The sequence below is a fragment of the Brienomyrus brachyistius genome, unplaced genomic scaffold (assembly GCF_023856365.1).
Source record: "Brienomyrus brachyistius isolate T26 unplaced genomic scaffold, BBRACH_0.4 scaffold42, whole genome shotgun sequence".
Classification (NCBI taxonomy): domain Eukaryota; kingdom Metazoa; phylum Chordata; class Actinopteri; order Osteoglossiformes; family Mormyridae; genus Brienomyrus; species Brienomyrus brachyistius.
In genome coordinates, this window is record NW_026042317.1 from 728,617 (window position 1) to 751,855 (window position 23,239).

At 42.1% G+C, this 23,239-nt stretch overlaps 2 protein-coding genes across 2 annotated transcripts in view; both read right to left on the reverse strand.

Moving 5' to 3' along the window:
* The window catches only part of LOC125722764 (uncharacterized), a 138,944-nt gene extending 136,700 nt beyond the window's left edge, over positions 1-2,244 (reverse strand). The window contains exon 1 of the mRNA XM_048998965.1: positions 2,065-2,244. The gene's annotated coding sequence lies outside the window, so the exon portion shown is untranslated. The remainder of the gene's footprint in view (positions 1-2,064) is intronic.
* A 17,669-nt stretch (positions 2,245-19,913) lies between these two features.
* On the reverse strand, positions 19,914-21,731 carry LOC125722817 (uncharacterized). The gene is made up of 4 exons (XM_048999001.1): positions 21,278-21,731; positions 20,441-20,596; positions 20,229-20,317; positions 19,914-19,944 (listed from the first exon to the last, which is right to left on the reverse strand). Exons 1-4 carry the CDS (start codon positions 21,620-21,622, stop codon positions 19,914-19,916), a joined length of 621 nt encoding a protein of 206 aa, XP_048854958.1. The 5' UTR covers positions 21,623-21,731.
* Positions 21,732-23,239: the final 1,508 nt, after the last annotated feature.

The window sequence follows — 23,239 nt, forward strand, 5'->3', positions numbered from 1 at the left end:
TCCCAGCCCCCCTCTTCTTACTCTCGTTGGCCCTCTGCCTGGCCTCCCCCACCTGCAACTTCAGCAAATGGGTTTGGAGCTCTTTAAGGTCACTCTCCTCCTTCCCTGCCTCGTCCTTGGCCCTCTGTAGGTGGTGTATCACATGCCTATCCCACACGTGGGAGTCCGCACCTGGTAAGTCTGGGTTGTCCAGGATCGCAGCCCACACCCCCTCTGGAACCCCCTTCATTCTCGCTGCACCCCCTCCTGTCCGGGGTGACACCCGGTTCGCCGTCCAATCGTCCTTACACTTATCCAGGTATTCCCTGGGGTGCAGGGTTTTATCCCACGCCAGCTTTGGGACGCCTGCTCCAGTAGGAGGAGGAAACATTTCTCTCATGGTGTTCCCAATGCGCAGTACTACGGCTGTCAAGCTAACGTCATCAGGATGCGTCAGTGTCCCTGCCCTCTCTTCCACCTCCAGCAATGAGTGTTTAGTCAGACATCTGGCTGCCTCTGCCCGGAAATCTCCCAGTGCCACCATTGTCTCCTGAGTGAGCTGGTCTAGCTTATCCATCCACGGTCCCCCTCCTTCTGCTGGGGGTAACATTTTATCAGCCAGTGCCTGCACGTCTCCTATCGGGAAGGGTCTGTATTTATCCTGCGTCTGGCCCGTCCCTCTTAGCAGAGGTAGTTGATGCTTTGGGGGCCTTGAGACCTTGCAATGACACTCCCCCTCGCTCTCTCCCTCTTCATCGAGGGCAAAGCCCTGAGCCTGAGCCCTCACCCTTTCCTCTAAGAGTGAGGTTTCCCGTTGTAGTGCCGCCTCTATTTCGGCCATCCGCCCCTCTACCTGGTCTGCGAGGGCCCTACGAGCCCTGTCCTCTGGGTCGTCCTTCCATACCCCCGAAACGTGACCCCACATTTCCACCTTTTTACCCTCCTCTAGTTTCCCTGTGTTGGTCCCTGCCCGCTGACCAGGCGAATCTACTCCCCCTTGTTCCTCTAACTGCTCCCTCCTTACTCGAGCTGCAAACGCCACCTGGTCCTGTCTGCCTTCCGCCCCCGCCGCTTTTTGCTTTTTCCTTTTCTCCTCCCTGCTTGCCTGTCTCTCCTTCGGTTCCCTACACTCTGTATCTATGTTCGAGTCCGCCTCCGATCTCCCACCTAATCCGGCGTCTGAGGGAGTCGAGGTCTCCCCCCAGCCGGATGCCCCCCTTGTACATTTATCGCCCCGGACGTAACTGTGATCATAGGGCACATATGGGCAGGCGGGGCAGAAGGGGCGACCTTTTTACACGTATAGGCAGAGGGCCTGTCTCCCTCTCTCGGTTCCCCCTTCTCGGGTTCTGGCTGGCCCTCTCCTCTGCTCTGACCCTCACGATGTAAATGATCTGTTCCCTGCCTAAACAGGGCCAATTTCGCCCTCGGTCCCCGGGCCTCTAACCCAAAATAATTACCTCAGAATCCAGGGTCCCTGACCCCTGGGCCTCTAACCCAAAATAATTACCTCAGAATCCGGGGTCCCTGACCCCTGGGCCTCTAACCCAAAATAATAAACTTCAGAATCCAGGGTCCCTGACCCCTCGGCCTCTGACTCAACCTTTACCTCAGAATCCGGGGTCCCTGACCCTGGGCCTCTGACTCAACCTTTATCTCAGAATCCGGGGTCCCTGACCCCTGGGCCTTTAACCCAAAATAATAAACTTCAGAATCCGGGGTCCCTGACCCCTGGTCCTCTAACCCAAAATAATAACCTCAGAATCCGGGGTCCCTGACCCTGGGCCTCTGACCCAACCTTTACCGGGACTCCCACCCGGTAAACTGTAGAATTCGGAGGTCCTGAATTCCCCGGGACTCTAACCCAGCTCACTGGGACTCTAACCCAGTGCTTCTATTTGCTCGTCAGCGAATAGTGGGGCTGCCACACCAAGGACACCACAGTGGGACTCCAACCCAGCCTTAATATTCTTTTACCTACCCTCATTCGCCGCCTCAATGTACTGACGGCCCTGATGGACACTTCGGACTACTTTATTTAGTATAGCCATATATGCAGATTTTGATATAACAGGCTCTGCTTACCTTTTGTTAGTGGCGCCTGCAGCCTTCCGTGCCCATTCAGGTCTCGTCTGGTATTTGCCGAATGCCGACCTCTATCTCGACCCCGAGCCCCCAGATTGTTGGAGTTCGCCGTCTCCACCGGGTCCGTGGATGAGAAGAGATCACCCGGGGGCCTTCTACAAGCAGCCCCCGCCCCTGGCCATACTTTTCCACTTTCAGGCAATTTCGTCTTATCTGCTGCAACATGTTGTTCTGTATGTTCCTAGTTATTGCGTCACCCCTATATCATTTACCTAGCGACTGTCACCGCAGCCTGCGTGAATAGATTCACTTTGGTGTGCAGAGAGCCTCCCTATATGTCCTTAGTCCCCTGCAGATATCGCTCTCCACAGAGGTGTGTCAAGAAATCATTTTAATAAATTAAGCAAGATCATATATATTTATTATCATGTCATATACATGCACTGTTAATTGTAGCTATTTTGTTTGTCTGGTACAGAAAACATCTGTGTATTACATGCTGTTGATCTTTGAATAAAAATACATACATGTCATGCCCCGATCGTCCGCTCCTCCCGTGTGCCACGCCCCCTCATTAACCCCGTGTGGATTCCCCGTGCCCACCCGCTGTTTCCTGTTGCCGTCCTTAGTCCAATGTATTTAGTCCGCGTTCCAGTTACTTTCCCCAGTCCGGTCATTAACATTGTCCTACTGTGTGGTGTTCATCTTGCAATACACCCCGTCTTTTTGATTTCCGTGAGCCCGATCCTGATTTCCTCTCTTCCCGCTCACTCATCCCACACACGGTACATAACAATACAAGTATCACGGCATCCAGTTTTATTCTATTATATGGATGGATGGATGAAAATGGAATGTATGGATAAATGTAGGAAGACAATAATAAAAAACTATATGAACCTGAAGCAACCAGTCCCCCAATGCCACATATGGGAATGATGTGGGCACATTAGATGGTATACTGCATTATGTGCAGTATGAGCCCTGCACCCCATTTTTGGGTTTTTCATCATTTAACTCACTTGATCTATGGTGTCAACTGAACACTAAAATAGCTAATAAATTTAAAACTATACAACAACACTCATTGTACTCTGTAAAGTGTTAAATGCTCCAGTCAGTGAAAGTGTGTCCCCTACCCTTAGACCCCAGAGGATTAAAATGGGGCAGATATGTGGAGGTGGAGACTCATTGACTTAACACCCTATGGTGTAAATTTAACACTATTAGAGTTAATAAAGATAACTGCTGTAAAAACAACACACTCAAGGCACACTGTAAAGTGTTAAAGGTAACACCGAATGCTGTGGACCCATATAAACACTCCAATATATAAACAGTGTTAATTTAACACTGGCACATTTTCTGTGTAGTCTTACTTCACTTAACTTTTTATGTCACTTTTTAACTCAGTCAAACTGTACTAACAACTTATGATTAACTGATTTCATTAAAAAAGTATTTTATGAGTGGAAGGTTAAAAAATATTAGGTGGTACATTGGGCGGAGCTTAATTCTCTCCCCGTCTATGATGTCATAAGCGGGAGGGGGACGTATCCCTTTTTCGCGGGCGATCCTTGTTAAAATAACTGTCGCTCTCTCGCCATGTCGCACTTGTGCGTAGAGCCACGATCCCCACACACCACTGTCTTTTATTGAAAACAGCTGAGGCAAGTCGTTTTCTGAACTTTAAAATGTGTGTAGCCAAGTGGGGAAAATTGATCCCTTTGCCCTATTGGTTCCCCTGTGTTTTGGGTGGGGCTTAGCGCTATATAAAGGGTGGATTCGGGTAGGTATGGTGCTGACGCAGTTCCTGTTGCTGGCGGTGGAAGCAGCAGCTGTGCTGTGAGTGGGCAGGGGGTTAATTGGTTTCCGTAACCATCCCTTAGCCATTGGTTGCGGTATATTGATCGCATGGTTGGTGAAATGCATGCCGCTGGGGAGTTGCGTCCTGTTGCTGTTGGGGAGGTGGTGAAGGCAGCCCCAGCAGTGGTATAAGTCTTCCGGTTGGTGGTATGTATATCGGGGAGATTAGCGGGGTATTTAGTTGTTAGCGTGGCCTGTAAGTATTTTAATATATTGCAGGTTTACTGGGGAACGTGGACCTCGCCGCTGTTTTGTCTGTCTGGTTACCAGTGATCGACATCTGTGCATCCTGTGGAGAACGTGGATTCGTGGGGTGGCCAGAGCGGGACTTTGGTGCCAGGAGTTGCTCGGAGTGCTGCTATTCCGCTGCCGATTGCGGCATCTAGTCCATGCATATACTGCCTCAAGATTTTGTATTTTGGTTGTTTTGGTATGCTTTATTTTATTGCATGTTTAATTATTTGTGTGCCTTGGTTTGTTAATTTATTTTGATTGTGATTTTGTATTTATCTTGGGGGCGGTTAAGCAGGCCTAGCGGGGTAATGGAAAGTGGCGGTACCCTACTAACCTGGTGTCTTGTTCCCTCATCTGTGTTTCAGGGCTAGTAGCCTTGCGCAGCACCCGCCTGGTGTATGGTGGACGTCACCCGTGTGCGTGTGCTGTAAAGTCACCGGTGTTGGTGTATTACGCCGGGTGCGGGGTTGATGGCAGGGATTGGGCGCCTACGGGGTTTTAGCTTTATGGTGTGGACTACTGATCTTTTGCATTGAATGTAATAAAACAAATAACTTTTACTGGCTCGCGTCTCTGGCCCTTTCCGGTGATTCGAACCTGTGTGCTGTTTTGAGGGTTGGGGTGTTAGGGTCCCCAGGGCAGTGTCCCTGGGGTGGCGTAGTCGGCTACTCATAGGGGAAAAAAAGGGGTATTATAGATCGCTAGGCCACATTCGTATACAATAAGTAAACATGTAAAATAAGTATAAAATGTGTTATAAAGCATATAGCCAACGACAATTAATAAAGAATTTAAGCAAAATATCCCAGACGTACCATGGCCTATAGCTGGTAGAAATGGAGCTATCCTACGGCCTACAAGATGAAAGCATATGGCACTAAATTGGAATCAGTAGTCTTTAAAAGAATGAAATACATTACATGGATTTATTAATGTGATATTTTAAATATGTTTTAAGGCATAATACAATTTTTAACAATAATTTTAACGGGGTCACCGGATGCATCAAGCTTTTCTAGCTAGAGAGGAAAGAGGGTCTGGCAGTTTTGAATGGTAAAAGCAGTAGTTGTGTATTGCTAACGGGGTATTTTTTTAAACAAAATGCACTATTTTATATCGGTAAAAACACCGCCATCCTATTTTTAGGGGGATTTATGCATATTGCATGTCTAGACATGTCGGTCTGCTAATGTCCGTGGCCTTGGGGAACAGGGCGTCGGCGCAAGAGCTTTTGGAGCCGTGAGCGATAAGCCTATGAGGAGGAAGCGTCAATAAAACAAAATGGCCGCCGGCTGACAAATTGTTGCGGGGTGTCTACAGAGTGACTGTAACATCTCGTTTAACCGATGGTCCTGGGTGTGAGAAGCACACAGCCAGCACCCCCAAACAGGCAGAAAGCACATTACCACTATCAATCTGTCTTATTTGTAAATATTATAACATAATATATTTCTAATTTAAATAAAGGTCAATCTCTAACACCACAGCTCTGGGGCTCTGGCATGGGCCCGGACGCCCCGCTGCAGGCCTGGGGCGTTGGATGAAGTATCTAACTACAATTGTTTAATCGGAGGGATAAAGTCCAATAACTTAAACGGTTGTATGACAATTTAGTATAAATTTTAAACCAATATGATCTAAGGAATAAAACAATTTAGTTGTAGTTTGTTAGTTTTATTTTAAATAAGATGCTCCCAGTTTATTATTGATTTAGTAGCTGTAGGAACTAGTGAGCAGTATTTAGCAACATTCATCAAAAATATCTTCAACATTCCAATATGGAAGGTAACCGACAAAGTTTTCAAGCAGATTTCATAAAACAAGACATCGCAAGGAATCCGTTCGTTCCAGAGATGGCACCGTACGTGGTCCCGGCTAGGAACTACAGTGAGCGGTATTTAGCTACAAACTTCAAAAACATTTGTAAAACTTTGTTAGACTAATACCGTAGTTGTTTTAATAATTTAAGGGATAAAAAACATTTGTCGTGTTTGTCAATGTATTATTTTAAGTAAATGCATTATTTTCTAACGGCAAAAGCCCTGTCATGTTTTAGGTGCGAAAATTTATGGTCTAGCATTATATGGACTAGCAACTGTCTCTGGGGGAGCAGCCCCGGGTAGGAACTATTAAGCAGCATTTAGTGACAAGCATCAAAAACACATTTTTAAAAACTTTAGCAGAATAAAGCCTTAGTTATTTCAATAAACAAGTTTTTTCAGTAAATTTTTGTTCACACTCATGCGCACAAACACACACACCCCAGAGGTCAGGGGGCTTTAGAGTTTAACTTTAGGTTGGTGATCGCGATGTGTGACCAAACCCAAAAGCACCCTAACTTAGTCATCCACTATGCAGTGAGACCAGACAGTGACTATATGCCCGATTTAACCGCTGGTCTTTATTTATTTATTTTTATTTTTTTTAAAAAACTTTGACAGAATAAAGACTTAGATATTTTGATAAACACACTTTTTTTTCAGTAAATGTTTGTTTACGCTCATGTGCACAAACACACACATACCGGAGGCCTGGGGGGGCTTTAGAATTTAACTTAGGTCTGTGAAAGTATAGGACTGCGATGTGTATTCAGACATTTAACATACACTACTGTCTATTGATGAAGAAATTATTTAATTCTGGCCTGATCATTCATGTTGGCTGACTTTTTAAATTTAGTGCACAGAGGTTGAAATAAGTGCATGGTATGCAAGTATTATGACATGCACATAGTAAACCTTTAAAATGTATGAACGTTTTCAGTCTTAATAGCCAAAACCATAACTATTCTACACGTCACGTAACAAAATTGGACATCTAACACGTACTACTTTAGAACACTACTGTTTTTGCTAGCATCATTATTATTATTATTGTTGTTGTTGTTTTTAGGGTTATTGTACAATAACAATATAGCCACCTCTTGTGCATTATGGGATGGGATTACTTTGTAACAAACCATTTGCAACCGTACCTGTAATGAGCTCTGAGGTTGAATAACGTTGACTGTTCTGTGATACTGCTGTCACAGAAGTCATTGGTGGCTCAGTTACTGCTGGCTGAGGAGACTCTGAACATGCAGCAGTAGGAGAAGAAGGAGGTTGTTCAGAAGAGGATGAAACGTGTTCGGGCGTAGAGGTGAATGCTGGACGAGGAGGAGGTTTGGGTGGGGATGGACATGTTTACAGCTACACTGCCGCAGCCAAGGCCCAGCTCCTCCAGTCTCTTGTTTGGTCTATTAAAAAAAATGTGTATAATAGGGTGATCATTTTTTCAACCCTGTCAATCAACTCCCCACTCAAAAAACAAGATGTGCAAAAATTTATTGAGTTCAGTTGACATTTAGGGTGTGCTGAAGCATTCTGAAATATTCATTTTTTTCCCGAAAACCCGATTAATAGGCTATGATTGGCATTAAGCGGTAAATTCGAAAGTCACTAACAAACAACTCTTCCGTAACGTCATTGCTACATTGTGCAATTTATTACATCAGGCTACATTTCTATTCAGAAATCTGAGGTAGCTAGTGTTAACTAAAGTAATCGACGTCATAATTGTCATTCATGCAAGGGTTGATGGTTTACTCGTAGACGCAGAAAATCCCTGAAGTACAGACATCTTGTTACTGTCTGGGAAAAGCTTTCCATGCTCAGCAAACAAACTGTGTTTGTTCTTCACTATTTGTCAGTAAATCACTGTACTCCTGTATCATAGACATGCCTCTCTCTGCAGTGTCATTTGTCACCCACAGCACCCGTACAGTTTCCTCAGCCTTCAAATAGTCGTCGTTGGTTATCCAAGTCTCAGGAGCACTTTGAACAAAATGAGTCTGGAACTGACAACACGTCAAAAAACTTCTTTGAATTCACAAAGTCATGTAACTGCATGGGGCAGCATGGTGGTGCAGTGGTTAGCACTGCTGCCTCACACCTCTGGGACCCGGGGTTGAGTCTCCGCCTGGGTCACATGTGTGCGGAGTTTGCATGTGCTCCCCATGTCATCGTGGGGTTTCCTCCGGGTACTCCGGTTTCCCCCCACAGTCCAAAAACATGCTGAGGCTAATTGGACTTGCTAAACTGCCCATAGGTGTGCATGTGTGAGTGAATGGTGTGTGAGTGTACCCTGCGATGGATTGGCCCCCCATCCTGGGTTGTTCCCTGCCTCGTGCCCATTGCTTCCGGGGTAGGCTCCAGACCCCCCACGACCCAGTAGGATAAGCAGTTTGGAAAATGTATGGATGGATATAACTGCATTTCATTGATCTGGGTGAAATTAACTGTTATTCATTTTGGTGGATCTTCAGATGCTGGTTTCTGAATCGCTGAAACCATAAACTTTTTCCTCTATGACATAAATATCTCTGTTAAAGAATGACAGTGTAATCAACTCGTCACTAAAGTACCAGAGACAGACACAGAGCTTTGTTAGGGCACTTCTTGCTGCTTGTGAATGAAGTGAAAACAGTATTTTCAGCAGATGCAGCTCATTTGCTGGAGCAATGATTGGCAGCCAAACAAGAACCGCAATTGCAGGTAGACCTGAAGGCCATATATGCAGAGATCTGCCAAGCCTTTTTGTTCACGGTTGGTAAGCTTGAAGTTAGAATATCGAAACAAGAATATTTTGTATGCATATATCAGCTTCGCCATGAAGCAAGCTTGATGCAATGCACCAGGTTTGGTAATATGAACACAGGGAGGCACAGCACCCAGAAACACAATGGCTAGTTCAGGTCGTTCTCTGTAGTCATGACAGGGTTATGCAGTCTGCAACTGAGAAACGTGTGACTTCTGCTCGGAAGTCGGGCACTGCTGCAGCTACTTGTGAGTCGCCAATTCCTGCCTTGTAGTCATTGTGAACTGAACTAGGCCAAAATGACTTGCAACGTTTTAACAGTCCAATTAATGGACCACTTGTTGGACCCATAACTCCTACAAATACTTCGTCTAGCATTAGTTAGTGAATGTGATGACGGTAAGCCAAATACAGCAGGTCTGAATTAATCTTGCCTTCAAACGACACACAGGCACTATTTTTTCGCCCAGTATTGCTCGCTGTGGTATCAAGACTGAATGCTTTTATACGATCCTTAATTCCCCATGACTCAACCTCTTCCAGCATTGCATTAGCCATTGCTTCACCAGTGCTAGTGCTGTTTGGCAATGCAAAGAAGTCGATCAACTCCAGACCCAGACACAGTGATTGGAAGGTGGTCCACTGTTTGCCTTCAGTTCACTTGCTCTGAGAAAATTATGCTTTTGCATGCATGTTAAATGGAAGAGTGGTTGATATTGATATCGTTGACTTTCTGCCCAGAAGCATGAACAGCAGTGGAGAGTGTGTGCACTGCGAAAACTTGTTTTGGTGCAGCCAAGTGATTCTACAACATCAGCAGTCAGTAAGTTCCTTCCTCTCTTTCAGCTTATTTTGTTTTCTACAGCCGCATGTCCAAACACTCTTTATGTTGAATCAGAAGATTCAGAGTGACTTGAGGAGAACGCAATACTTTGGTTCAACAAATCTAGTTCTGCTTTCTGTTTTTCTTCCCACTTACAGCGTTTAGAACATAAGAACATAAGAACATAAGAACTATACAAACGAGAGGAGGCCATTCGGCCCATCAAGCTCGCTTGGGGAGAACTAAACTAATAGCTCAGAGTCGTTAAAATCTTATCTAGCTCTGATTTAAAGGAACCCAAGGATTCAGCTTGCACTACATTATCAGGAAGGCTATTCCATACTCTGACTACACGCTGTGTAAAGAAGTGCTTCCTTAAATCCAGCTTGAAGTGTTCTCCCGCTAATTTCCACCTATGGCCACGAGTTCGTGTATTTAAACTAATGCTGAAGTAACTATTTGCTTGAACAGCATCCAAACCTGTTAGAATCTTATATACCTGGATCATGTCCCCCCTCAGTCTCCTTTGCTTGAGACTGAACAGATTTAGCTCAAGTAACCGTTCCTTGTATGACATTCCTCTAAGACCAGGAATCATTTTTGTGGCCCTACGCTGCACCTTTTCTAAGGCCACAATGTCCTTTTTAAGATATGGTGACCAAACCTGCACACAATATTCTAGGTGAGGTCTCACCAAGGAATTGTATAATCTTAGCATTACCTCCCTTGACTTAAACTCCACACACCTGGAGATATACCCCAACATCCTATTGGCCTTTTTTATTGCTTCCCCACACTGGCGAGAATGGGACATGGAAGCATCAACATACACACCAAGGTCTTTCTCATGATCAGCTACCTTTATTTCCGTGACACCCATGAAATACCTGTACTTTATATTTCTGCTCCCTAGATGGAGTACCTTACATTTATCGATGTTAAATTTCATCTGCCAGGTATCGGCCCAGTCACAAATTAAATCAAGATCCCGCTGTAGCTGCTGAGCCACTAATTCAGTATCTGCTACACCACCCACCTTGGTGTCATCTGCAAATTTCACCAGTTTACTGTATATATTGGTATCCATATCATTTATGTAAATTAGGAACAATAGTGGTCCTAAAATCGAACCCTGCGGTACCCCACTATGAACGCAAGCCCACTTTGACATTGTGCCTCTTATAACTACTCGCTGTTTCCTATCTGTTAACCAGTTATCAATCCAGGTCGCTACGGTACCTAAAATACCTGTCGCTTTGAGTTTAAGTAGGAGCCTCTTGTGGGGGACAACATCAAAAGCCTTTTGGAAATCTAAGTAGATGACATCATAGGCCTTCTTATCATCAACTTCCTGAGTAGCTTCCTCAAAAAACTCCAACAGATTTGTTAAACAGGATCTACCTCTCCTAAATCCATGCTGGCTATCCCGCAAAATGTTATTAGAGTCCAGGTAATCTACCATTTTCTCTTTGATTATAGCCTCCATAACTTTACCAGTTATACAAGTTAGACTGATTGGCCTATAGTTAGACAAATTACTTCTATCCCCTTTTTTAAAAATAGGCGTTATGAAGGCGTGCTTCCAATCAGAAGGTACCACACCTTCAGATAAGGATTTTTGAAACAGTAAAGTTAAGGGTCGGCAAATAATATCCCTCATCTCTTTTAACACTATAGGTAAGATGCCATCAGGACCCTGTGATTTATTTATTTTGAGCTTAGCTAGGCTTTGCAAAACATCTGCTTCAGTTATATATATATTAGCTATAGACAATGCTGGATAGGTAATAACTGGTAAAGTACTAAGGTCCTCAACAGTGAATACCCGTGCAAAACTATCATTGAACTCATTTACTATATCAATGTCGTTTACTATTATAAGACCCTTACTATCCTGCAGATTAGTAATTTCAGGTTTTAGAGCTCTTTTAGAGTTAAAATACTGGAAGAAACTTTTAACGTCATCCTTAGCTTCCAATGCAACCATCCTTTCGACATTTCTTTTAGCTCGTCTAATATCATTTTTTAACTCAGTCTGTAGACTTAGATATTCCTGCTTAATTCTGTCATCGTCAGTTATTTTCCATTGCTGGAACAAAGCCCTTTTCCTCCTTACTTTATGCTTTATTTCCCTAGTAAACCACCTAGGTTGCAATTTCCTAGATTTATTCTTGCTGGAAACAGGTATGAAGTCCTCTTGCACTTGCAATAATGTGCTTTTAAAAAATTCCCAGGCCTCTTCAACAGTTTTGTTATTTAACTCCATCCAGTTCACAGTTTCTAGTTTTAGTCTCATACACTTAAAGTCAGCCTTCCTAACATTATATATTTTTGATTTGGACTTAGCTCTTCGAACACTAAACTTAACCTCAAATTTGACCATGTTATGATCGCTACTGTCAAGTGGTTCTAAAACGTCTAATTTACCAATCCTGTCCTGGTTATTAGAGAGAACAAGATCAAGAATGGCATCTCCCCTGGTAGGGGTGTTAACAAACTGAGTAAAAAAAACAATCCTGTACTAATTCCACCATCTCCAGTTCATTTTCTGAAGAGCCAGTGACAATGTCCCACTGCATTCCTGGTAGATTAAAATCACCCATAACTACCACATCATTTTTATTGCTCATAGTCCTAATATCACTGTATAACAATCTGCTTTCCTCAGCAGCTATATTAGGTGTTCTGTAACAAACACCGACAATTAGGCTATTTGAGTTTTTAGCATCTAATTTTACCCATATTGCTTCCGTAGTTTTATTTATATCAGTAAGTTCCCTTGCCTGCAAGTTTTCCTTTACATATACTGCAACACCACCTCCCTTTTTTCCTATACGATCCTTACGGAACAACGTGTAACCATCCATATTATATTCTTGTCCATCCTTTTCACTCAACCACGTTTCAGTTACTCCAATAATATCATAAGAGTCCGATGAGATAAAAGCCTCTAAATCATGAATTTTATTCCTAATACTTCTGGCGTTTAAATACAGACAACAAAGGGTAGGCCTATTACGGTGCCCACTTACAATATGATTATTTGGGGCTTTCCGTTTCCCCCCACTGACATAGTTAACTAACCTCCCTGCCCCCCCAGTCCCTAGTTTAAACATTCCTCAACTACTCTACACATACGCCTCCCCAATACACTGGTTCCCCTCTGGTTCAGGTGCAACCCATCCGGCTTGAACAGGTCCCACCTGTTCCAGAAGGTCCTCCAATGCCCCATAAACCTAAACCCCTCTTTCCTACACCATCCTTTTAGCCACGCATTTAATTTCCTTATCTTTATCCGGTTAATGATCAGTTCTGCATTTTTATTTAATAAAACTAAAGCGACTGTTGGTGGTAAAGCATTCTGCTACAGGGACCCTATACTGTGGAATGGCTTACCAGCCTATGTCCGGGATGCTGAATCGGTCTCAGTCTTTAAATCTCGACTGAAGACCTATTACTTTAGTTTAGCTTACCCACAAGTTAGCACTTAACACCGAAATTATGACTGCTGTTGTACGCGCCATTTTTACCTACCGTGCTTGTCCATTAATGTATCAGTGCACTCTGACACCTGCACTCTCTGCCTTCCTTCCCACATGTCTGGAGGGTGCCCGAGGGGGCACCTTCTGAGCTGCCATCAGGGTCTACAGAAGGGTGCCATCACAGATGTGACCTGCGATCTATGACAATGTCGGTGCAGCTTCCATCCTGCCACCCGACACAGGCCTATGTGGAGGACTGTCTCACTGATGGACTTTAACTAGGACCGGATCACAGTTTACACCTTGCTCTTAGCAAGCAATCCGGCTACTTCTCTACCTTCATCCAGTAATGTTAGCATGCCCAGGGGGGTGGGGCTGCCAGTTGACCTTGGACCCCCAGAGGTTTTTTTCTCCCTACTTGGGAGATTTTGGTTCCTCTCCTCCGCTGTCATCTGACTTTCTCTTTCATTTTTCCATTTTCACTGTTTCTGTGTTCTGTCGTTATCTCTGTTAAGGATGTTCCGCAACACACTCCTGTAAAGTGCATTGGGGCAACTTTGTTGTAAAAACTGCTATATAAAAATAAATTAAATTGAATTGAATTGAATTGAATTTACCAATGAAATGTTACATGAGTTTGGACATATCACACAGCCATAATAGAAAATTACAATCTTTAGACAACATTCACACAAACCACAGATGCTAATGGACTAAACTGCAGAGAGTATACATTCTGATTCTATAATGCAGAAACTGACCAAAAAGATTCAGAGTGACTTGAGGAGAGCGCAATACTTTGGTTCAACAAATCTAGTTCCACTTTCTGTTTTTCTTCCCACTTACAGCGTTTATCCGGTTAATGTTCAGTTCTGCTTTTTTCTTTACCGACGATGCATCCACGCCTGCCATGACACCCTTTCGGCCTTGTTCACGTTGTGCAAGCAGAAAGGCTTTGTCTTCTTCAGCAGTAATTAATGACAATGCATCTGGTGAGCAATGTCAAATAAATCACAGAATGTCTCTGTGAAGCCTTCTTCGTCTGCTGTCTGCGATTCAGTCCGACGTCCTTGGTTATTCTTTAGCCTTTTTCCATTTATAAGGGCCACCCTAGTGCATAATATAATCATAAATAGGGCTGTCCAAAATGAAGGTGTATATTATGTGACGACAGAAAAATGATAACTGTTTTATTAAATATTCTGTCATTTATTACATTGTGTTGCAAATCACAGTTAGTGGTAGTACATTTTAAGCTATTTGATACATTTGAATGATACACTAGACAAATAAAAGTTAACAAGGCATAAGTTTATCCTTGTGATCATTTTACATAAACTATGCTTTGATCCTACAGAAAATGTGCTATATCCTGATATGTATCAACGAGATATGAAATGACCTAAAATGTCACATGAGTTTGGACATATCACACAGCCATAATAGACAATTACAATCTTTAGACAACATACACAAAAACACAGATGCTAATTAGATAAACTGCAGAGAGTATAAAATTTTATTGTATAATGCAGAAATTCTAAGCCTGAAATCTGCGCTTAATTCATTGCAATGAAATGGTGCAGGAAAATGACTGCACCTTCTACAACGATCTCCCCTTTGCAGCTGTCATTCTGGATCACTGGAAAACGAAGAGTCCTCTTCTATCGCCTTGGCATTTTTCCTGGCTTTCTCATAACTTTCTACGTACAAAATTTGCAGAGAAAAACAAATACAATCAGTGAATGAAATACAAAAACTTTTTTGGAGCTGAGGGGGTGATATGCCTCAGTATAATGGTGCTGTATACTAACAAATTGGTGTTAACAAATGGTCAAGGTTAATTCACTGACACACAAAAACTTACCTGTTGAATAGGCAATTTCACCTGCATAACACTGCCAGGAAATGTCAGGTTTTGCATGATTGGTTACAGCTTTTCTTATTTTGTCTGGCGAATGTTGGCCACGGACACTTCTTCTCCCCCTTCATCCAGTGTTTGCTCACCACTGCTACTTCTTCCTGCTCAGGAAATTCCACCACATAAAATTCTGCAATCTACATGATTAGAAAAAGTGAACTCTAACTGCAACAGCATATTAAACTATCCATCCATTCATCCATTTTCCAAACCGCTTATCCTACTGGGTCATGGGGGGTCCGGAGCCTATCCCGGAAGCAATGGGCATGAGGCAGAGAACAATGCAGGATGGGGGACCAGCCCTTCACAGGGCACACTCACACACCATTCACTCACACATGCACACCTACGGGCAATTTAGCAAGTCCAATTAGCCTCAGCATATTTTTGGACTGTGGGGGGAAACCAGAGTACCCGGAGGAAACCCCACGACGACACGGGGAGAACATGTAAATTCCGCACACATGTGACCCAGGCGGAGACTCAAACCCGGGTCCCAGAGGGGTGAGGCAACAGTGCTAACCACTGCACCACCATGCTGCCCCATGCTGTGATTCATTTTCAATAAATGGTAATGCTGACCCTACACTATTTATTGCAAAAGCTTACACTTCCACACAGCTTTCTGGACAAAAATCCATTGCGACATACATTGTTTTTACAAAATACAATGCATATTTATTCATTAACAAGCTGTGCCTGCATTTTTCTATTATATGTGTGGAATTAGTTTCAGCTGAGACTCATAATAGAGGGTGGTAGGCTACTCGTGATATGAATTAGTTTCAGCTGAGACTCATAATAGAGGGTGGTAGGCTACTCGTGATATGAATTAGTTTCAGCTGAGACTCATAATAGAGGGTGGTAGGCTACTCGTGATATGAATTAGTTTCAGCTGAGACTCATAATAGAGGGTGGTAGGCTACTCGTGATATGAATTAGTTTCAGCTGAGACTCATAATAGAGGGTGGTAGGCTACTCGTGATATGAATTAGTTTCAGCTGAGACTCGTAATAGAGGGTGGTAGGCTACTCGTGATATGAATTAGTTTCAGCTGAGATTCATAATAGAGGGTGGTAGGCTACTCGTGATATGAATTAGTTTCAGCTGAGACTCATAATAGAGGGTGGTAGGCTACTCGTGATATGAATTAGTTTCAGCTGAGACTCATAATAGAGGGTGGTAGGCTACTCGTGATATGAATTAGTTTCAGCTGAGACTCATAATAGAGGGTGGTAGGCTACTCGTGATATGAATTAGTTTCAGCTGAGACTCATAATATATGGTGGTAGGCTACTCGTGATATGAATTAGTTTCAGCTGAGACTCATAATAGAGGGTGGTAGGCTACTCGTGATGTGAATTAGTTTCAGCTGAGACTCATAATAGAGGGTGGTAGGCTACTCGTGATGTGAATTAGTTTCAGCTGAGACTCATAATAGAGGGTTGTAGACTACTCGTGATATGAATTAGTTTCAGCTGAGACTCATAATAGAGGGTGATAGGCTACTCGTGATATGAATTAGTTTCAGCCAAATCATCTAACAATGAACTGTGTTACTCTGTGAGGGGGTGTTGCATCTTGGCTATTTGTGCCCTTGAGAGGTAAAGTGGGCTATCCCACATTTTTGACCCCTACCCCCTTTTTATTGAATATTTTCAATTGGATAAGTTGTTATTATCTAAGTCATACCTCTGTGCTACCTATGATATATATCAATTGTAGGGTATAGGCACACTGATTTTTTTACTTTGGAGCTCATTTTTTCAAAACCTTGTTTTTGTGGGATAGCCCACTTTACCTCTCAAGGGCACATTTAGCAGGCTAGGTGTTGAGCTTTGATTATACCTTCTGCATCCATGAGTATAACGCTACGCTGCAAGGGCACCAACTTCACAAGCACTGGGAAAGCTGTTATCCAACTGTTAGCTTCTGTCCTGTTCTCACCGAGCGGCCACACGCCACTTTCTTGCTTTCCACACTTTTAATGCTTTAATGTTAACGTTTTAACATTGTCAGAATGAACGAACAAACGAACGAATCAATGTCTGTGGAATATAATCATTTAGTCTTTCCTTTGCAGGTGCTTAAAATGGTTAGCGTTGTGATTTATTGTGCTGTGTAATTTTCTCATACTGTTAAATAGAATGCAAAGTCTTCATATATTATAGACCATAAATTTTCCAAATCCAAGTTCTCTGAAGTGGGTGAATCTGAATACAAAAGAAAGTCAAATGGGAAAGTCAAATGGTAACAAACCTTCACATTATCCAAGACATAAGGTAAAGATTAAAAACAAATCAAATAAAAATGAAACTAGTCTGTTTCAGATGATTTTCTCAGTCGAGTCAGTCAGAAACTATCAACATGGAAATGAATGACTCATTGGCCAAACGCACCCTGATCTTATAACCAAACTATTTCTTTTGTGCAAAAAGCGCCATCTAGCAGTCATTATGTGTCAGTGACAGTGTCCTTATCGAAAGACTTAGTGTTCTTATGACCGCCTAGTCGCACTATAAGTAGGTAAAACCAACACGGCGCATCTAGTGTTAACTGTTTATTTGTGTTACCATTTGTGAGGAGTCTGCAGTAGATTGAGTTTCGGTGGGTTGTCGGATGGACAGGGTTGTGATAGGGTCACTTCTATGACTGCATGAAGTGCTCTTTTACCATGGTCCACAAAATGACAGGTAATTTATTCAATAGTGACACTTCAAATGTGGCATTTATTAGGAGTTTGCAGGCTTCATCATTAACAGGCTTTTCAGACGGGTGCTCAAACAGGGGGGAATGGCCGATGGGTACTTTTTGCCGCTGAAAATATTTGTGATCGTGTGGTGGGGGATATGGGCAGGATTCAGTGTAGTGTAGCATCAGGGAGATCCGCGCATCCCAGCATGCCTTGCGAGCACTCGTGTATGTAGCCCTGTGTCTGTAATTGTAAATAGCCCTTGTATTGTTGTGGTTATGGTCAGTTGTTTTCCTGATCGTGGCGTGTATGTTTACCCATAACCAACATGTCTTGTGTGTGCCCTGTCCAGTCCTCACATGTTCCTAGCTTGTAGAACTCTCCCATCATGTGTGCACCTTACAGTTTGCCGTCTGACTGTAGAAATTGATTATATTGACATTGAATTACTGTAAATATTTGGTTGTTCTTTGACTAATGATTGACACAATGACATATTGTCATTGAATCACTGTAAATACTGTACATGGTTAACATATGATTAATATGATTAACGTAAGAACTACTCATACATTTGTACTACCGCATAACATATTGCGGACGGCCTACTGCGACTACTTCATACACTCAAAAAAATGAAACGTTGACTTTAATTAAAATTATTTTGTCAACGGGTTCCACGAAATTGTACTATGTTAGTTAAAAGGAAAAATGTTAAGTTCATCTAAACTTTATGAACTTGTATTATATTAACATATTGTGAATTGACCCAACTAGATAAAATAACTTCTGATCAACAAGAGATATTTAAGCCTACCTAATCTAATTCAGTTATGTTATATGGACATAAATAATGTAGTTACAGGCTACATATTTTACATTCGTCCTCTAAACATATATATCTTAGTAGAAGTAAAATAAAAAATTTAAGTTCAATTTATTGAAATATGTTTTCATCCAACTTATTTTATAGTAGTTAGTGTGACCTAATTCTATTTTGTCAACAGGTTCCACACAAATGAATTTGGTACACCAGACATATTTTTATTTCCTTTATTCAACAATATTCATTTAACATCTTGTTGCCACTGGGTCCAAAATAAAAGCCCATAACTAACCCTAATAGACATTATGGTGCAGCATGGTACAACACTAACAGTTGTAAACTGCCTTTATACAGCCCAATAATACAACAGACTTTTAGTAACAGCATTACAATCTGCCCATAACAACACACGTGCTGCTGTCAACTTTTAATTTGGTACTATATGGAAGGAAAAAACCTTAGAAATTAGAAACATTTTTACAAACAAGTCAGCTCGTGTTGCAGCATTCTGTTTCATTCATTCATACAGTTTGTTCTTGAGCATCTGTACCTTGCTTGAGAGTCTGGTAGCATCCAGTTGAAGGAAGAGCTTCTGAAGTACTTCAAAGAAGGCTTTAAGTTCCATAGGATAACTCAGGTTCAGTGCATATATCACACCCATTAAGAGTGCACATGCAGAGGTGACATCTCCCAGGTCATGCAGAACTTCAACACCCTCGATCACTATTCCAACATCAGCTGGTGGAGTGGTTGCATCACCTCCCTCGACTTTGACGCTGTAGATGCCAAGGGTAAGTTGCTCAAGCTCCCTCTGTACAGCAGTATCATCAGTATCCTTTACATAGAGGAGAAAGAAAAGACACAACCAATCTATGAAATCACAGATTTTGTAGAATTCCAAAGATTAACTTTTGCCTTTCTGGTTTCCTTTAATGAAAATAGCATGATTTTGAAGGTATTATTGGTGAAAAGAGTTTGAGTGCCTGTAACAGTAGAATTTGTAGTTGTGTGCAGTGATTTGTATATGTGTGTCAGTATGAGTTGTGTGCTTGTAGATTTTTTGTGAAAAAAATTCTGTAAAAAAATCATTGTACAAGTTCACAACTCATACTTACAGATACAAGTCATTGTACACAACTACAAATTCTACTGTTACATGCGCTCAAACCTTTTTCACCAATAATACCTTCATACATGATGCTTCAAAAAGTGCTATTTGTGTACAAATAAGATAAGGCCAAGTGATTCCATCAAACTTTAGAGATATTTTATCTAACATATCTCTTGGAGTTGACTGTCATTACAAAAGAATGGAGCACTAACCAAGCCCCACCCAGGGCACCAATGAGCCATCAACGTGAGTGGCCTTGGGGACACCCCCAAAGAGCTTAAAAACCGGGTTCCCCACCAGGTAGTCACACTAGCTTAATCTAGTCAGAAGAGTATGAATTGATGAAGCCCCTTGGAAAAGAGGCGAAACGTCTTCAAGACATATAACCAAGTGCAGTTGACCGGATTCAACTCTCTGCAAAGAATTAACATGTATAAGCTTAGTAAAAGCAGAATGTATGGTAGAGCTGCTGTATGGGATTGCACAGGGGTGCCAAATAAAATACTCAGTGAGTGTATTTAGATTTCCAAAAAAGTTTAAAACTCATTCCATGCAAATTTTAACAAAGTAACAAGATTAGTTATTCAAAATTTGATTTGTTACAGGTAGAAACTAAACTATTAAAATTACCAACCATTCTTTGAAGAGGATGTTCGGGTCTTCGTTCAGATAGATACAAAGTGCCTTCAGGATGCACTCTCTCCTCTTTTCAATGGTTTCATTCTAAAGAGAGAAAAAAAGAAATATTAGGGTTAGGGTTTCTGACTTATCTTTTCACTATACCTGTCAAAACTGACTAGTCGGCATCAACTTATAATAATTAAAATAAAGTTTCTCTATGGATACCTGTCTGATTGGGAGCAAAATCCTGCTGATTTTATTCCCTGCAGAGCCTCCTTTCTTCTTCAACACTTTGAAGAGCTGGGCAGTATGTTGGTCAAGCTGTGCATGAAACTTTGAGACAAGGGGACGAGTAGTGATCCTCACAAATTCTGCTTCCATCTGAAAACATAATTTCCACAAATAATTTTTTTTTAATAGGTACAAATAATGTTAACATTTAAAACAGAAATACTCACACAAGAATGTACAAAAAAACAGGCCGTGCTCTAAACAATAGTACTTCCTGTGCCATGGTTACGTTTTACACAAAATGATTACCATTCATATGTTACATTGTTGGGCGGCATGGTGGTGCAGTGGTTAGCACTGTTGCCTCACGCCTCTGGGACCCGGGTTCGAGTCTTCACCTGTGTGCGGAGTTCGCATGTTCTCCCCATGTCGTCGTGAGGTTTCCTCCGGGTACTCTGGTTTCCCCCCACAGTCCAAAAACATGCTGAGGCTAATTGGAATTACCCGTATGAGTGCATGGTGTGTGAGTGTGCCCTGCGATGGGCTGGCCCCCCATCCTGGGTTGTTCCCTGCCTTGTGCCCATTGCTTCTGGGATAGGCTCTGGACCCCCCGCAACCCAGTAGGATAAGCGGTTTGGAAAATGGATGGATGGATGTTACATTGTATCAAATGACAACAAATATTGACTATAGCTGGGGTTCAAATCCGACCTTAGGCCTTTTGATGCATGTCATCCCTTCTCTCTCCCCTGCCCGTCCTCTCTCTACACTGTCACTATCCAATATAGCAGAATTGCCAAAAAAATAAATTATTGAAGCAGCATTTCATACCTCTGCCACAGTGAACAGTCCTGGCCATCTGATCTTGAACTCCACGATCATGGGCTTGTTTCTAACGACCTCCTGTCTTCTGTATGCGAAGGTCTTGGCCATCTTTTCTCTGACAACTTTATCATTATGTCTCTTCTTGACCTCAGATAACAATGCCAATCTTTCACCTTCAAGACTGTCCTGGGTCTCTCCAGCAGGATAGGGAGGACAAAAATTTACTTCTGCTTTCCTCGGTTTTTTGACATCGTAGGCAGGCTGACATCTATCTGCAGGTTTGTGCTTGAGGGAATTGATGCTCAGTTCTGGACACCCCAAGTTTCTAAGCTTTGTCCTGTAGTTGGCCATCTTGTACTTAAGACTTATTTTCCAGCCGTAGAAACCACTGAAGGATCCCTGTTCTCTCAAACATGGATGTGCTTTGATTAAAGCTTCAGCAACAGATTCAATTTCTAAGTTTGAGGGATATGCCTTGAACTTGATGATTTCCTGAGCCAGATTTTCCAAGATGTCTGATTTAAGTTTATGACCGGGGGACAGAAGAACTCCATTTGATATGAAGTCCTGGTTTGCACTTCGAAGTTGCATCTCCACATCATAGGAAAAGGTTGGGACTTGGAACTCTGTGGGCCACTGAGATCGAGGAGTTTCTGAATCAGAGGAGAGTATTATTGTGTCAGAAGATGATGGCAAAGATGTTTCATCCCCACTCTGGTTCATGCTGCTTTGGCTGAGGTGTAGAGCATCTGACAACCGGATGATTTTCACTGTGCTCTTGTCTTGAATGTCGCAAATTTGGTTAAGGTTAACAAACTCATTACCAAAGTCACTGTCCATGTACTGGAGTCTAATGTCCCCCTCTATATCAAACTGACGTTTGATTTCGTTTGAAAGATCCTCAACAGACTTTGGCATGCCTGATTCTATGGTCAGTTTTTCAGCATTGTTGGAACCAAGAATAATCCGCAGTTTTACTGGTGCAGCCATCATCCAAATGTGTCAGTCTAGAAAAGATGAAAATAAAAGTATAAAGTCATTAAATATGTATAAATTAAAAGCATTTAAATTAGAAAGCAACCAACTGACATTGATTATATGTAAAACAAAAAGGACGGTGAAGCAAACACTGAGCAATCCACAGACAAGAAGCCAGTGACATAACGATAGTAGCATGAAAAATGAATTGTCATACTATTGTTAATGGTGTTCAAATTAGTTGCTTTAGGTTGGAATAGGCAATATGACATTTTTGACCAAATACCTCAATATTGATATCGTGATATAGTGGTGATTGTTGTGTATTAAGCACAACTATGTTCGGAATTAATTTTAAGCAGACAACTGGAAGGACACAAGACGCAGAATGGTAAAAAGAAATGTATATCTTTTATTTACGAACCAAACAAAACCCTACACGAGCCATCCACTCTCAGCTACAGATGGGAAGAATTAGCGCCCCTCGTGGCACAGTATGAATGTACATATTGACCGGAACAACCGATAAAAGCCCACCACAGGGGGTTACCAAAATAGAAGTCTTCTTCTACATTAACCTCTCAAAATAAAGAAATCATTCCTCTCTGTGTTGGAACACCACAGTGATGACTAAGATGCTTCCACAAAATATTTACACAATGAGATTTTTGATAAATAATCATCTGCAATGCATTTATAACAACTGTGGGTAAAGGCAAATAATTACTTGTTCAGGAAATGTCATCACTTTAGTGTAATGTAACCTTTAAAGCTAGGAAGAGACAACACTTATGCTATATTCTGATATTATAATATCCAAAATCCCAGACGATATCTAGTCTATCAGAATATCGATAGAATATTAAAATATTGCTCAGCCCTACCAGTGACATAGAGTTAGTGCATGCACAGAAACAGGTTAGTAAACAGCCAAGTGGAAAGAGGTGACAGGTATTACCTTAGTATTACAGTAGGTGCTCATGCTAATGA